The sequence below is a fragment of the Neovison vison genome, chromosome 7, assembly GCF_020171115.1.
Source record: "Neovison vison isolate M4711 chromosome 7, ASM_NN_V1, whole genome shotgun sequence".
Lineage (NCBI taxonomy): Eukaryota > Metazoa > Chordata > Mammalia > Carnivora > Mustelidae > Neogale > Neogale vison.
This window is the reverse complement of record NC_058097.1, coordinates 137,751,063-137,767,305: the sequence shown is the minus strand read 5'-3', so window position 1 is coordinate 137,767,305 and position 16,243 is coordinate 137,751,063. Positions and strand designations below refer to the sequence as shown.

General features: G+C 47.9%; 1 protein-coding gene across 1 annotated transcript in view; it reads right to left on the bottom strand.

The window, feature by feature from the left end:
• ME3 (malic enzyme 3) overlaps positions 1 to 16,243 on the bottom strand; it is a 219,064-nt gene that overhangs the window by 13,906 nt on the left and 188,915 nt on the right. Inside the window, exon 7 of the mRNA XM_044258358.1 lies at positions 9,095 to 9,204. Coding sequence (XP_044114293.1) covers positions 9,095 to 9,204 — 110 coding nt within the window. The remainder of the gene's footprint in view (positions 1 to 9,094; positions 9,205 to 16,243) is intronic.

The window sequence follows — 16,243 nt, the reverse complement described above, 5'->3', positions numbered from 1 at the left end:
CTCCTCCAAATTCCTAAATACCCTTGGCTATGATTTTCTTAGTCTTATGTCAGCTACTCCCGTTTCTGTCTTGACGTAAACACCTCCACCCATCCTCTTCTCTGGCTCTCAAGAGTCACTTTCATTTTAGTTCTTCTGAGTCAGTCTGTATTTCCGAAGGTCTGCAGATGATTTATATGCCCGTTTAAACCCGAGGTGCACCGAACTAGACAGCTTCTCTAGGTGAAGTCCTAGGTCCCTTCCCCTGGAGAGTGGGGGTTTTCTGCTCATCTTCTGCCTCCTGAAAGGAGATGTGCAAGACATCCGCCACCAGATGGCGCCAAAGACATTCCAGCAGAGAGACTCCCGTAGACACCCCATACGTGTTGGGTCCTTTCCTTCTCAGACGCAACGTAACTTGTGTTAGAACCTACAAGCTGAACAACTGGGCTTACCTGCAGAAATTCAGTGCTGGATGGGGACCGGAGAGCATGACCTCCAACAACCGCACAGAGGAGGAAACAAGCCCCTGCCAGTCACCCAGCTGGAAGCAAAGCAGGGCAGGGGTGGCCGGGTGCTACTTCTACCCCTTCAGGGTCTCTGAAGCTCTGCCAGCCTCTCCTGACTCTGGACTGGAAGGCTGCAGGAGGGGCGGGAGGGGCTTTCCTCAGGGACAACTAGGGGGTGGGGGCAGTGGAGGTAGAAGGAAGAGAACTTAGGCAGTCGGTGGGATGGAAGGGGTGGAGAACACAAAACAATGGGAAATCTGATAGGGAAGAATGGAATATTTCCATGAAAGGATGCGAGGGCAACTGCCATTTATTGATCACACACCGTGACCTTGACTCTGGGCTACGAGTGTGCCTGGGCTACGCGAGTGCTTAGCTGCGTCTAAGCAAAGCTGTGTCATTTAATCTTTACAACAACTCTACCAGGCAGGTGTTATGAGCCCCCGCTTTTTTTTTTCTCCTTTCAAAAGTGGAAAGTGAGGTTCAAAGAAGACAGAAGCAAGCAGGAGAGAACTTCTGAATCCCCCACCACTAAGCCTAGAAACCCTCTGCCTCCATGTCTATACATTTTGCTTTTCTTCCTGTTACCACCTGCTCCTAGCTCAACCACCTCCAGGTGTGGGCTAGATCCTGTCCGTTTTGCCTGCACAAGGAATTCGTCTTGTAATTTTTTTTCCTTTTTTTTTTTTTTGCATCCTCAATTTCTCCTCCCCTGGATCACTGCCATCAGCATACAAATAAGTCATGAAGTTTCCACCTTTAAAAGACTTTCTGTTGACTCTGCATAGTCCCACCCTATTTCTTACTTATAAAGAACTGAATATATTTGTTGCCTCTATTTCTTTTTTTCTGTCTCCCTGAAATCCATTCCAATCAAGCAACTGTCCCCACCTCTTGACAAGGTCATTTGTCCCACCACGTGGCCAAATTCAGCCCTCAGTCCTCAGCTGCTGCTTCCCTTGACCTCTCAGCTGCACTGGATACCGCCGCTCATTTTCCTTTTGGGAAACTCTCTCTGCACTTGGCTCCTGGAGCCCCACTCTCCTGCTCTCCTTCCTGGGCTCCTCCTCTGGGGCCATCCTATGAGGTGGCAAGTTACCTTAGTTCCAGACCAGAGCCCAAGAGGAAAAACAGCAGTTCTCGAGCCCCATCTTTTAATGTTTGGCAAATTGAGGAATCTCCATCGTGAACTTTCATTTTGGGCAGTTCTTGGGTAATGCGTCAGGGATTTAAAAGTGGAGAGGAGGGGTGCCTGGGTGGCTCAGTGGGTTAAATCTCTGCCTTCAGCTCAGGTCATGATCTCAGGGTCCTGGGACAGAGCCCTGCGTTGGGTTCTCTGCTCAGCAGGGAGCCTGCTTCCCCCTCCCTGCCTGCCTCTCTGCCTACTTGTGATCTCTGTCAAATAAATAAATAAAATCTTAAAAAAAAAAAAAGTAGAGAGGAAGGAAGCTGTTTAGCTTTCTGGAGGTAACCACCTGGAGAGGCCCAGGGGTCCAGGGATGTTGCTGAACCTGGCTTGTGCCCATGAGTGCCACAGGCCACCCAAAGTGTGACTGGTTGTTTCCTATTCACCATGAAAGAAAAACAAGTTTTCCTTTTCAGAGCGAGCTTTCCATAATTACATTTCCTGCAAATGGAGTATTAGAGGTGGTATGCTGAAAAAATAGCACAGAAGGCCAAGCCGAAAATGTAGTTTCTAGCAGTCACATTTGACCAAGTTATAGGAACTTCTATGCTGGACAACAGATTGTGGAGAAAAAGGGAAGAATGAGCCGTTTCTCGCATGAGGCAAGGTTGCTATCTCAGATGGGGAGTTAGGCGTGGTCAGGGTCTACTTGTGGTGGCTTCGGAGGCTGGGGACCATGAGGGGGATGGGCATTGTCCCCTGCAAGGCCAGGCCTGCTTCTGCCTTCCCACAGCAGCTAGCTGCTGGCATGCATTTGTTCATACCATTCATTCATTCGTTCGTTCGTTCATCATTCATTTGTGTCCTGGGGGCCTGTTCTGGGCCTTCACTGTGCTAGGCCTTGAGGCTAGAAGGATAAATAAAACTGTCCGTTTGTAGGTAGTTAACAGCACATATGTTCAGAAAATTCAAGTTCCTTTAATTGGATACCAAGCAAAGACCTTCCAGACCACTGCAGCCCTATTTCTGTGTTATGAAGAGATTTTCTGGACTCTACAGAAGGCCGTTCCTGGCCTGTGCAGATGATGGGGTAGACCTCTTCTGACACAATTTGGGAAGAACCAGAGGGAATAATTACCATCTTCTTGGCTGCTTTGGGGTTTTACCTAATGCAGCAGGGTAATGGGAGGCCCCCAAGGAGCCAGGATCAGAGGCAAGAGACCTACAGGAACCTCAGGGCAAGAGACAGCCCAGTAAGGGAGGAACAGCCACAGAGCATAGGGCTTCATGGGGGGAAAAAAAGGCTCTGGAGAGAAGGTTGAGAAGGCCAGGGGAGGCCTCACTGCGAGGGAGAGAGATGGGAAAGGGCAGAAACTGCTGCTCTCTGTGTGCGGTGATGGTGTGAGGGAGGGGACAGCGGACCCCTACGAGCCAGAAATAGCTCCTGGTATCTTGTAAACAGGAGAAACTGGCGGGAAAAAGTCTCCAGAGCTTACCTATTCCTCCTCATCTGCCCCTTTGGTATCATGTCGTCTGGGCTCTGGGGAACATGGAGGCATTTTGCATAGTGGGTGAGCCCTGGGCTCTGGGGAAAGGGGCGGTCAGCCAGACCCCTGTGGGACAAGCCTGACCCTGGAGGTGGGACCCTGGAGGGGGTGAGGCTTGAGCCTTTAAGGAGACACAGAAGTTAGCCAAGAACAGAAGAGAATTCTAGGCAGAGGGTCCAGCCCGTTCGGAATCAGAGTTGGCGAAAATTCAGAGAAGAGGGAGAAGTCAATGGTCTGGAAGAAGAGGGGATGCGTGGCGAGCGGCTAAAGGCTCTGCCTCTCTTCTCAGGTCTGCCCCCTCCTGCGCTGTCGCTCTCTCTCCTCACCCCTGCAGAGCCGCTCTGTGTTTGGCTCTCAACCCTTCCCCCATCTCTCACCTCTGTAGGAGCCTACTCTGCACCCCGGGTCTTCATTCTCGTGCTGAGCACTGTTACATGCCTGTCCCTGTCTACAGGTCACTGCTGTCCTTCGAGCACCCTGGGCCCGCAAACAGTGGTCACGATGGAAGCACCGCACAGTGAATCATGTAGGCTCCAGCCACCCAGAAGAGATGCTGACTTTGTAAAAAGCATCCTGTTCATTCTGTCCATCCTGGCTGTTCATACTGTTATGTCCATTTTGCAGATAAAGAGAAGAAGGCTGTGAGGATTTAAGCCACTTGGTCAAAGCAGAAAGCAGAAAAATGGGGATGCAGACCCCGGCTTGCCTCAAGCCAAGGTCTGAGTGTTAAGCGCTCTGGCACACAAATTAAATAAAACTTGAAAGCGTGGAAGAGTGACAGCGGTCTGACCTACCACAGGCAGCCTGACGGCCCTCTGGCCCCGGGGATGTGGTCGGACTCGGCCGCAGTGCAGGTCCAGGGCAGGCTGGCGGGGTGGGCGGATGCTGGGGAACAGACAAGCCAGCTCGACTTTCCTGGCCCTGCGCACACGGTGTGCACAGCGCGTAGCGGGGGCTGGAGGGCCAAGGTCACTAGGCCAGCAGCATCCTGCATCTGGCTCCTGGGGAAGGATACAGCTGGCCTGTCCCCCAGCATGACCATTGCTGTTGCTGGTCCCCTTCTGGGTCTCTCTCCCCTCCCCTAAGATGGAATGCTTCTCTGGGCCCAGATGAAACAAGTCCCCTGAGCCCCTGCCTTTTCCAAAATGCCTGCAGACACTGCCGGCCACAGGTCAGTGCCTGAGCAGCTTGGCTCACAGAACCAGCCTGGGGTGGCAGAGGCTTTCTGAGTCAACCGGGGTGGGGGCAGAGGAGTCTGCTGGCAGCCCTGGGGAGTGCCTGACCCTTCCAGCCCTTGGGCTCCTGAGGTCCTGCCCTGCAGACAGCTCTGTGGGGTCAGGGAAGCCCAGCGTGTGGGACAGCAGCACTGGCCAGGACACCATCCAGATTAGGTGCTAGAGCTCCTGGTCAGCCCCTGGTATGCTCTGCCCTCTCAGAGTGCATCTGGTGGGATCCTGAAGCCTTCAGTCAGATCTTCCTTGGTAGAACAAGGAATATATATATATATATATATATATATATATATATATCAGAGAGGGAGCGAGCGAGAGCGAGCACAGGCAGACAGAGTGGCAGGCAGAGTCAGAGGGAGAAGCAGGCTCCCTGCGGAGCAAGGAGCCCGATGCGGGACTCAATCCGAGGACGCTGGGATCATGACCTGAGCTGAAGGCAGCTGCTTAACCAACTGAGCCACCCAGGCGTCCCCCCAGTCTCATTTTCACGTGGGCAGCCGGGTTCCAGTCCCTACCACATGTGGGGTTCTGGGCAGAGTCTGACAATGAGTCCTGCTGGGGTGGGCTGGGCCTGGCCCCAGCAACCACATGCAATTTGTTCCTCTTGTCTGTTTGCCCCTGTCATGCCTCCCTCTTTTTTTCCCTCCCTCCTCCTCTCTCTCAACCCTCTTCAATTCTGCACTGGATGTTCCTTCTCTATTTTTGAGCATGGCCATATGGCTTTAGGTCTCACTTCTCTTCACTTTGTATTTGGAGGTAACAGGGGCCGATCCTAGCATGAGCTTACTCGTCCGTGTTGTCCCACGAGTCCTGGAATCCCTCGCCCATCTCCTAATTGCACACTTAGCACTGAGAACACACATCATAGGCCTCTGGTCCCAAACCCGTCAGTAACCAGCCGGTGATGGCGACAAGCCCCTTCCGCTCTCTGGGCCTCCTCTCTGGTCTGTAAACTGGGGGAGTTGGAGGAAGGGGTGGGGAAGATGGGAGCAGCAGGCTGCTGGGGATCAGGGACAGCCCCACTTCTATGGCATCTGGAATTTAATCCTTAGCAAGAAGACTTGCTGCCCCCCCCCATGCCCATGGGGGAACAGACAGCCCAGTGTCATGGAGACAGATGGAGAAGCCGAGTCGGAATAACTAGGTCCTAGTCCCACCTTGTGCCTCTCTGGCTATGTGTAAGGTAATCCTTGAACTTCAGTGTCTTCAGTGACATGAGACAGCAATGTCTTCCTCCCTGAAGGGAGAGGAGCTATTCTGAGGAAGTTGTGAGATACTGTGGACGAAAAACACTTTTCACATCCAAAGTCCTGTGTGCATGCAAAATGTTATCACTTTGCATAGGTTGGGCTCCCTGGGAAGCAGATTCTGAGCCATATGGAGTGTTCTGGAGGTTACCAAGAAATGCCCTTGGGATCAGCACCTCTGGAAGGGGCTGGGGGGAGCAGGATGGGGCAGAGGAGAAGCGGGGCTGTAGTAGTCCTTAAAGCCTCAGCTGACCCCGTGGGGAGCTCTGGAGTTCAGATGTCCCCTCCGCACTGTCCTGCAGTAGGCCACAATGGTTGGGCTTTTCTATTCCCTCATCCCTATGTGAGGGCATCTGTGGCAGTCAGGACCGTGGGCGAGGCGGCTCTCTCTGGCTGAGACTTTCTGCCTGATGCAGCTGAAAGCTCTGCCAGCAGGTGGGACGAGTCTCTTCTTGAAGGAAGGTCCGGGGCAGAGTGGAGTGGGGGGCGTGCTCCTCTGCCCGTCTGTTTACAGTTGTCACTTACGCGGTCGTACCTAACGGTCAGGCTGTCCTGATCAAAGACTTGATATTACAGGGGTCCTGACATTCTGGAACTATTTGTTAGTTTTTGCTACGCATTTTAGATTCATGACTTCACTCTATAATATCTGAGAAAAGAATGGGAAACTCCTCTGCGGTCTGCTGTGGGGCCCGGAAAACTTTCCCACCTGGCTTGCCTGGGAGCAAAAGGCAGTCTGCTGAACCTGGCTATAGACAGGAAACAAAACCGGTGAACTGATTTAATTAAAAATGCTACACGTGTGTGTGCGTGCGTGTGTGCGTGCGTGAAGGTGCACACGTGAAGTTATGTCTGCCTCTGAGCGTGCATGGGGACCTGGACAAAGAGAGGCTGCAGGGGCAGGTGTCTGAGCTCGACCCGCCACCTGGAGCTGGGGGTGGGCTTCTGAGGAGGTCCGTGTGGGTGTAGACGGCATTGGCTCACTCTCTCTCCAGCTCCTTACGAAGCAGCTCCGACGGGCCGGACACTGTGCTGGGAACCGGGGAATGAGAACGAGGGACGTGGTCTCTTCCTCGGGCAGCTTATTGTCTCCTGGGGAGACAGACGGTTCCGTGTGGGTGTTTGGGGTGCTCCGGGGTACCTCAGGAGCTCCCGGTGGGGACCCACATCAGACTGTGGGAGCAAAGGCCGAAGGTGGTGGTGGACGCCAAGCAGGGGTTCCTTGGGGGATGACGATGGGGAAGGTCTGAGGAGCAGAACTTCCATGTGGAGAGAGAACAGACAGGGAAGGAGGTCAGAGGAGTAACAGGAAGGGTGGGTCAGAGGTCAGAGAGGTTGGTGTGGGTGTAAGGGGGGGGGCTTATGCTTCTGGGGCGGGGGTGGGGGAATGCAAATGTGCTTGTGACTGGGGAGCGAACAGCCCTAGTTCCATCCTAGTGGGGCTCTCTGGCAGCGGTGGGGGCAGTGGAGGCAGAGGGGTGGCAGGGCCTGGAAGTGTGCCTGTGCCCGTGTTTGTGAGGATGTACACACGTGACTGAACACATCTGGAGTGCACCAGGTGTGCCACCCCCGCTGAATTGTTTTCCACTTCCCCCTTCTGACCTCAGCAGCCTCGTGAGCCCAGGGGGATGGCTGTCCTACTGCTGACACACGAGTGAGGGCCACGGGGGGGAATCGGTCAGGGGCCAGCCGGCAGTTGTTTCCTTGAGGGCCGTTGTCCCACCCCTGCCCCCTGGGCTAACAGGGAGGTGCCGGGCAGGTGGGTAGGGAGTGAGTGGGCTGCTCTGTCCATGCAGAGCACCCCACTTTCTGGGTGAGGCTGGGCTGGCGGCCAGGGCCTGGCCCAGGCCCAGACATCTGGGGGGACAGCATCCCCTGGGCGGGCAGGGGTTGCCATGGGTCAGCTTCCCTAACGGCTACCCTCCCCTCTCTGGCTACCCACACTTCCAAGTGCTGAAGTCATATATTTTGATCTTAATTGTCTAATAATATGCTTAACTGTACTATCCTGCCTCTTGAAAATTTATGACCGATAAAAAAAGCGCCATTTATCACATTTCTTTAGCTCTTAATGTGGGTCACAGGAAAGGAAGAGGCCTTTGGTTCTGTAATAGTGTAAGGTCTCAGAACAGTGTGGCGAGTGATTATGAACTTACAGTTTAGAGTCCAAATTTCAACACTACACTTTCTATGTAAGCTACTTGTTTTCTCTGTGCCTCAGTTTTTTTCATCCCTGAGACAGAGATGATAAAATCTCATAGGATTAAAGGTGTAAAGTGCTTAGAACAGTGCTGGATGTACAACAAATATTCAGCTCTAAACCTTAGCTATTACTATGTGGGTTTGAATTCTCCTGGATGTAAACCTAACTGATGTGATGAAAAGGTGTGACCTTTTTGGGTCTCATCTGCAAAAAGGAAGTGTTGGCCAATCTTTTATTCCCAAGGACCAACACCTGTCCCCCACCAACTTATTCTTGTTCTGACATACATCTTTGTTTTTGAAAGATTTTGCTGCCAAACATCATTTGTTAAATAATAATCTGTACATCCTGAAGTTTCTCCAAAACTTAAAAAATACTGAGAAGATTTCCCAAAGTTCTTACTGAGAGGGTCTGGATCAGGAGAGATGATGTGTGAGTCCCCCCTCCCCCGCCGCCCCTGGCCCCTCCAGGTTCACATATTGGCATCTCCAAGCAAGAAGCAAGTGCCTTCAGATATTTTGGGCCATAGAACAGGTAAGCCGGTGGACCCTGAACTAGAAGATGCTTCTCTTTGGCTTCTGGAGTGCCCTGGTGCCCTGGTGTCAATGTCTTTCATAGTTATCATTCTGAGTAGCATGTATGCCAGCCAAGCTAGGAGAAGGGACTCTTGTGATTCCCTGAAGGGCTTAGACTTAAAGTTCGGGAAATCCAAAGGTGAGTTACTGTGGCTGGGAAAGGCCATTGTTATGGGGACTGATGCTGTGGTCTCATGAGTCCTACGTACCAGTACCTTCTATACATTGAAATGTATGGAATTTGAAATTCTATAGCTCTATATAGCTCTTAAAATTTTCATAATAATCTTCCAAAACAGTTCTTACCATTCCCAATGACTAGACGATACAACTACAGCTCAGAGATGTGATTAGCCCAAGTTCAACTGGCTAGAAAATGGCAGCCTTGGGGAGTCTTTCTCTCAGTTAGGGAATCACGTAATTCTGACTTTCCTCTGAAGCAGTAATTCTATCACTTGTTGGTGAGGAAACTGAGGCCCAGCAAAGTTAAGGGACTTTTCCATAGTCAGAGAGCTAAGAATTAGCCAAGTGGGAGCTGACCCCAACACGAAGGCTCTTTCTTCCCCAATGGCTGGCAGCAGGTGAGCGGGGGGGAGTGCCCCCACTCTGGCACCCAGGGCGGCCTGTTGGGGAGGCCTTAGTCCTCAGTGACTTTGTGAGGCGGGGTGAGCCTTACCTTGGATGTCATCGTTGAACATGCAGTACTTGTTGCGGTATTTGTGGAGCAGACGGAAGGCGTTGGCATTGGCAAAGTCCTCGAACTGGATGAGGCAATTTATTCCAAACCTGTGGGCGGGGAAAGGGAAGAATTCGTGATTGCCTCCCCACAGCCAGTCCCTGGCAGATCCCACCTGCCCTGGGGAGTGAGCAGGCACTGGACAAGAGCTAGTGGGGCTGGCATCGCTCCTGGACTGGGGTTCTTTGCCATCTGGCTGGCTCCTGGACCCCTGAACTCTACCTGCCCCATTATGGATGAGGATCGGGATGGGAGAGAGCAGGAACACCAGGCCTGGTGGTCCTCTGAGACCCTATCCCTGACTCTAATGTAGGCTGGGGCTAGCATGGGCTATGGATGGCAGATCTTGGCGGCTGATGGAAAGACTGAAATGGGGCCTGCGCTTCTGGGGGCCTGCAGCCATCTGAAATCCCAGGAGCAAGATCACTCCCATCACTCCCACCCAAGTGCATGCAGAGACCCCAACTTCCCAACCACTGGGGCCTGGAGAGCTCTGCAGCCTGCAGGTGTTTCTTCGGGTCTGAGACCTGGAGCTCCTCCACTAGAGGCTCTGCTGGGTTCAGGCATTGTGTCCTTGCTCAGATGCAGGAAGGCTGGCAAAGGCCACTACATGAAGCCACTGTCATCTCCCCACCCTTTCATAGGGGTGTTGGCCAACTTGTAGGGACACTTGAATCAGTTCATGACCTTATTCGAAGTGCAGAGCCCAGGATCATCTACCAGAGCTTCTCACTCAGGGAGTTTGGGGCAGGGCTCGGGAATGTACCTTAATTCCCTCCACCTTTATTGTGGTAGAATTGACAAGTAACAATCATCTATTTAAGCTGTACAGTGGTATACTGTGATACACGTATTCATTTTGTGGTCATGACCACCTCCAGATTGGAGTCTGACCATCCAGAAGTTCTGAGAAATCCTGCCTTTGTGGGTGAAGGCCTTGCCTATTAAGCTGCTTGATAGCAACTTAATAACAAAATCTATCCTACAGTTGACTCTTAGACTTCAGGGTCAGGGAAAAGTCCGTATTTCCTACAAAGCCACTGTATCCATAACCCATTCTTCCTGCTGTTGCTGTGAGACTGCTGAGCACTTGGTTTTCTGCTCCTGTGCTGTGGGCAACCTCAGCTTGCCCTTCCGCACACACCCGTCCCCCGACTCCATTCTTGCTCTTGATCCTCATTGTGAGAGTTTCGTGCCTTTTATTGGAAACAAGCATGGCACAAATTATTAGAAATTACCTTATACATAGACATACATACATCGATCCATTTGTGTCTAACAGTATCTGAGTTCACGTTCATTGAGAAAAAGTGCTCTGATTTATCAGCCAGGAGTGCTCGGGCCAGGGATAGAGAGAAGGGGTCTGCTGCTCCCCACCTGGTGTGAACCAGAGGCTTAGGACTAATGTGGGGCCTGGAAAGATTTATGCCTCCCGCCAACTGGGGCATGCAGCTGGGGGGCTCCCTGTGCTACTGGGGGCATGCTTCCAATGAGGCTGGTGGTTATGAGGGGTGCGTAGTACTGAATTAGCACAGAAGCTTCTTTTTCAACCTCCTAATTTTGTGCCTGGCTTACCCTGCACGATAGAAATCCAGCGGCAGGGAAATACTTTATCCTTCCACGGTCCTTCCAGAATCTTAGTGAGTTGAAGCTGTTGCAGGGAGGACTGGAGGTAGGTTCATGTGACAGGGGCAGACATGAAGAGACTGTGACTTCCATGGTCAAGTACTAACAGTGCTGGGCATGGGTCAGCAGGTTGTGTGCCTGACCTGGCTCCGAGTGGTCTGACACTTGTCACTTCACTCCTCAATTCTGCCTCAGTTTTCCATCTGTCATTGGGCACAGTCATGTCTGCCTGGGCAACTGCCGTGGGCTCTTGTGAGCATGAAAACTGGGGTAATTTTTGTGACGTGCGGAACACACATGTCCTCTTGGCAACAATTCTCCTTCACAGTCACAGAGCAAGGGCTATTTGGAGTGAGGAGAGGGGCTCGCTGTCTCTCCAGACCCATCATCCAGCCCCCCTGCTTCTATACAGTGGAAAAAACTGAAAAAAAAAAAAAAAACCCCACTGTGCACAAACCTAATGCTATTCTTGCTGAGCCAAAATTTACTGTGGATTTTTTTTTCCAGGGTGTGAATTTCAAGTATTTGGTTTGGGAGGGGGACAGAATGTCTTTGGTTGCTGGTGACATTTTGCTATATATAATCCTCACAAGACGCCCAGTGTTGCCCCACGACTGGCCTGGAGCTAAAATGCTGAAAAGGTCAGACAACAAAGCAATGGGATGCACGTGCTTTCTGTCTCTCTCTCTCTCTCTCACACACACACACACACACACACTTGACCTTTAAGCAACACTACTCTGAGGTAAAAATAAGACAAGAATTAGAAATAAATACCTTTGTTCAGTGCACTATTAGTCTTTCATGTTAAACTTAGTTTTTTAGGAGTAAATTTTTATCATACTTTTTATTTTTTACTTTTAAATTTATTTTTTAATTCCTGTGTCATTAACACGCAGTGTTGTGTTAGTTTCAGATAACGCAGTGATTTAACAATTCTATCCATTACTCAGAGCTCAAGATAACTGTACTCTTTTTTTTAAAAGATTTTATTTATTTATTTGACAGAGAGAGATCACAAGTAGGCAGAGAGGCAGGCAGAGAGAGAGGAAGGGAAGCAGGCCCCCTGCTGAGCAGAGAGCCCGACGCGGGACTCGATCCCAGGACCCTGAGATCATGACCTGAGCCGAAGGCAGTGGCTCAACCCACTGAGCCACCCAGGCACCCCAAGATAACTGTACTCTTAATCCCCTTCACCTATTTCACATATCCCCCCTGCCCCCCCCACACCTCCGCTCTGGTAACCACCAGTTTGTTCTCTGTAGTTAAGAGTCTGTTCTTTGGTTTGTCTCTTTTTTACCCCTTTGTTCACTTGTTCTGTTCCTTAAATTCCGTATGAGTGAAATCGTGTGGTATTTGTCTTTCTCTGGCTTCTTTTGCTGAGTGTCATACTCTTTTGCTCCATCCATGTTGTCGCCAACAGCAAGCTTTCTTTTTTTTCCTGTGGCTGAATAAATACTGCATTGTGTATGCAGACCACACCATCTACCGATGGATACTTGGGCTGCTTCCATAATACGGCTGCTGTAAAGAACACTGCAATAAATATGGAGATGCATGTATCCTTTTGAATTAGTGTTTCCATCTTCTTTGGGTCCTCAGCAGTGTGATGACTGGGTCATAAGGTAGTTCTATTTTTAATTTTTTTTTAAAGATTTTATTTATTTGTCAGAGAGAGAGAGTGAGCACAGGCAGACAGAGTGGCAGGCAGAGACAGAGGGAGAAGCAGGCTCCCCGCCGGGCAAGGAGTCCGATGTGGGACTCGATCCCAGGAAGCTGGGATCATGACCTGAGCTGAAGGCATCTGCTTAACCAACTGAGCCACCCAGGCATCCCCTTTTTTTAATTTTTTGAGAAACCTCCAGACTGTCTTCCACAGTGGCTGCACCAGTTTGCATTCCCACCAACAGGGCCCTAAGGATCCTCTTTCTCCGTGTCCTCGCCAGCACTTGTTTCTTGAGTTTTTAATCTTAATGATTCTGATGGGTGTGAGGTGATATCTCATTGTGGTTTTGATTTGCCTTGCCCTGAAGATGAGTGATGTTGAACATCTTTTCATGTGTCTGTTGGTCATCTGTGTGTCTTCTTGGAAAAATGTCAGTTCATTTCTTCTTCCCATTTTTTACTTGATTATTTATTCATTTTTTGGTGTTAAGTTGTATAAGTTCTTCATGTATTTTGGATACTAACCCTTTATCAGATAGGTCATTTGCACATACCATCTCCCATAGGTTGTCTTTTAGTTTTGTTGGTTGTTTCTTCTGCTGTGCAGAAGCTTTTCATTTTGATCTAGTCCCAAGACTTTATTTTTTGCTTTTGTTTCTCTTGCCTCAGGAGACATATCTAGAAAGAAGTTGCTTTGACTGATGTCAGAGAAATTAAAGCCTGTATTATCTTCTAGGATTTTTATAGTTTCAGGTCTGATGCTTAGATTCTTATTCTATTTGGGGGATTATTTTTGTGTATGGTATAAGGACGTGGCCCAGTTTCATTCTTTCGCATGTGGCTGTCCAGTTTTCCCAACACCATTTGTTGATGAGACTGTCTTTTTCCCACTGGACATTCTTACCTGCTTTGTGGAAGATTATCTGGTTATGTAATTGTGGGTTTATTAATGGTCTTTCTGTTCTATTTTATTGATGTGTCTATTTTTCTTTTTTTTTTTTTTGCCAGTACCATACATACTGTTTTGATTACTATAGCTTTGTAATATATCTTGAAGTCTGGAATTGTGATACCTTCAGTTTTTTTTTTTTTTTAAGATTGTTTTGGATATTTTAGGATTTTTTTTCTAGTTCTGTAAAAATTTAGGATTGCTTTTTCTAGTTCTGTAATTTAGGATTCCCTACAAATTTTAGGATTGTTTTTTCTAGTTCTATAAAAAATGTTGCTGATATTTTGATAGGGAATGCATTAAATCTGTAGATGGCTTTGGGTACTACAGACATTTCAACAATATGTTCCTCCAATCCATGATATGGAATGTCTTTCCATTTCTTTCTGTTGTCCTCAGTTTCTTCCATCAATGTTTTATAGTTTTCAGCTCTTGGGGTAAGTTTACTCTTAGGTGTTTTATTCTTTTTAGTGCAGTTGTAAATGGGATTGTTTTCTTAATTTCTCTTTCAGTTGCTTCATTAGCAATGTATAGAAATGCTACAGATTTCTGTACATTGTTTTTGCATTCGATGACTTCACTGAATTCATTTATTAGGTGCTGGTATTTTCTTGGTGGAGTCTTTAGGGTTTTCTACATCTAGTACCATGTCACCTGCCAATAGTGGAAGTTTTACTTCTTCCTTACCAAAATGGTTGCCTTTTATTTCTTCTTCTTGTCTGATGGCTGTGGCTAGGACTATGTTGAATAAAAGTGGTGAGACTGGACATCCTTGTCTTGTTCCTGACCTTGGGGGAAGAGTTCTCAGTTTCCCCCACTGAGTATGCTGTTAGCTGTGGGTTTTCATATTTGGCCTTTATTATGTTGAGGTATATTACCTCTAAGTTTAGTTTGTTGGGCTTTTTTTTATTATTATAAATGAATGTTGTAATTTGTCAACAGCTTTTTCTGCATAACTACTGAAATAATCATGGTTTTTATCTTTTTTCTTATTGATGTGATGTATCACATGGATTGATTTGCAAATATTGAACCCTCCTTGCATCCCAGGAATAGATACCGCTTGACTGTGGTGAATGATTTTTTTTAATTAATTTAAAAAATTTTTAATAAACATATAGTGTATTTTTATCCCCAGGGGTACAGGTCTGTGAATTGCCAGTTTTACACATTTCACAGCACTCATCATAGCACATACCCTCCCCAATGTCCATATCCCCACTACCCTCTCCTGTCCCCCCTCCCTCCAGCAACCCTCAGTCTGTTTTTTGAGACTGAGTCTTTTATGGTTTGTCTCCCTCCCAATCCCATCTTGTTTCATTTTTTCTTTTCCTACCCCCCAAACCTCCCACATTGCATCTCCACTTCCTCATATCAGGGAGATCATATGATAGTTGTCTTTCTCTGATTGACTTATTTCGCTAAGCATAATACCCTCTAGTTCCATCCACGTCATCGCAAATGGCAAGATTTCATTTCTTTTGATAGCTGCATAGTATTCCATTGTATATATATACCACATCTTCTTTATCCACTCATCTGTTGTTGGACATCTAGGTTCTTTCTATAGTTTGGCTATTGTGGACATTGCTGCTATAAACATTCGGGTGCACATGACCCTTCGGAGCACCACGTTTGTATCTTTAGGATATATACCCAGTAGTGCAATCGCTGGGTCATAGGGTAGCTCTATTTTCAGTTTTTTGAGGAACCTCCAAAACTGTTTACAGAGTGGTTGCATCAACTTGCATTGTGGTGAGTGATTCTTTTTTTTTTTTTTTTAAAGATTTTATTTATTTATTTGACAGAGAGAGATTACAAGTAGGCAGAGAGGCAGGCAGAGAGAGAGAGGAGGAAGCAGGCTCCCTGCTGAGCAGAGAGCCCGATGCGGGACTCGATCCCAGGACCCTGAGATCATGACCTGAGCCGAAGGCAGCGGCTTAATCCACTGAGCCACCCAGGCGCCCCGTGGTGAATGATTCTTAATGTGTGATTGGATTTGGTTTGCCAATAATTTGTTGAGAATTTTTGCATCTGTGTTCATCAGAAATACTGGCCTGTGGTTCTCTTTTTTGTGGTGACTTTATCTGGTTTCTGTATCAGGGTAATCCTGGCCTTGCAGAATACATTTGGAAGTTTTCTTCCTCTTCTATTTTTTTTTTGGAAAAATTTAAGAAGACTAGATATTAACTCTAAATATTTGGTAGAATTTACCCGTGAAGCTCTCTGGTCCTGGACTTTTGTTTGTTGGGAGTTTTCTGATTATTGATTTAATTCCATTGCTGGTAATCAATCTATTTTTTATTTCTTCCTGCTTCAGTTTTGGTATGTTGCATATTTCTAGAAATGTTTCCATTTCTTTTAGGTTGCCCAATTTGTTGGCATATAATTTTTCATAATATTCTCTTACAATCTTTTGCATTTCTGTAGTATCAGTTGTTATTTCTCTTCTTCCATTTGTGATTTTGTTTGAGTCCCATTCCCCCTCCCTCTCTCCTGTTATGAGTCTGGCTCATCCCAGTTGTGCTGATCTTTTCAAAGAATCATTCTCCTGGTTTCAGTGATCTGTTCTACTGGTTTTTTGTTTTGTTTTGTTTTGTTTGTTTTCATATCATTTATTTCTGCTATGATATTATTTCCTTCCTTCTGCTGGGTTTGGGTTTTCTTTGTTCTTCTTTTTCTAGATCCTTTAGTTGTAAGGTTAGGTTATTTATTTGAGATTTTTCTTGTTTCTTGAGGTAGGCCTGTATTGCTATAAACTTCCCTCTTAGAACGGCTTTTGCTGCATCCCAGAGATTTTGTACTGTTGTTTGTCATTTTCATTTGTTCCCATGTATTTTTAATTTCTC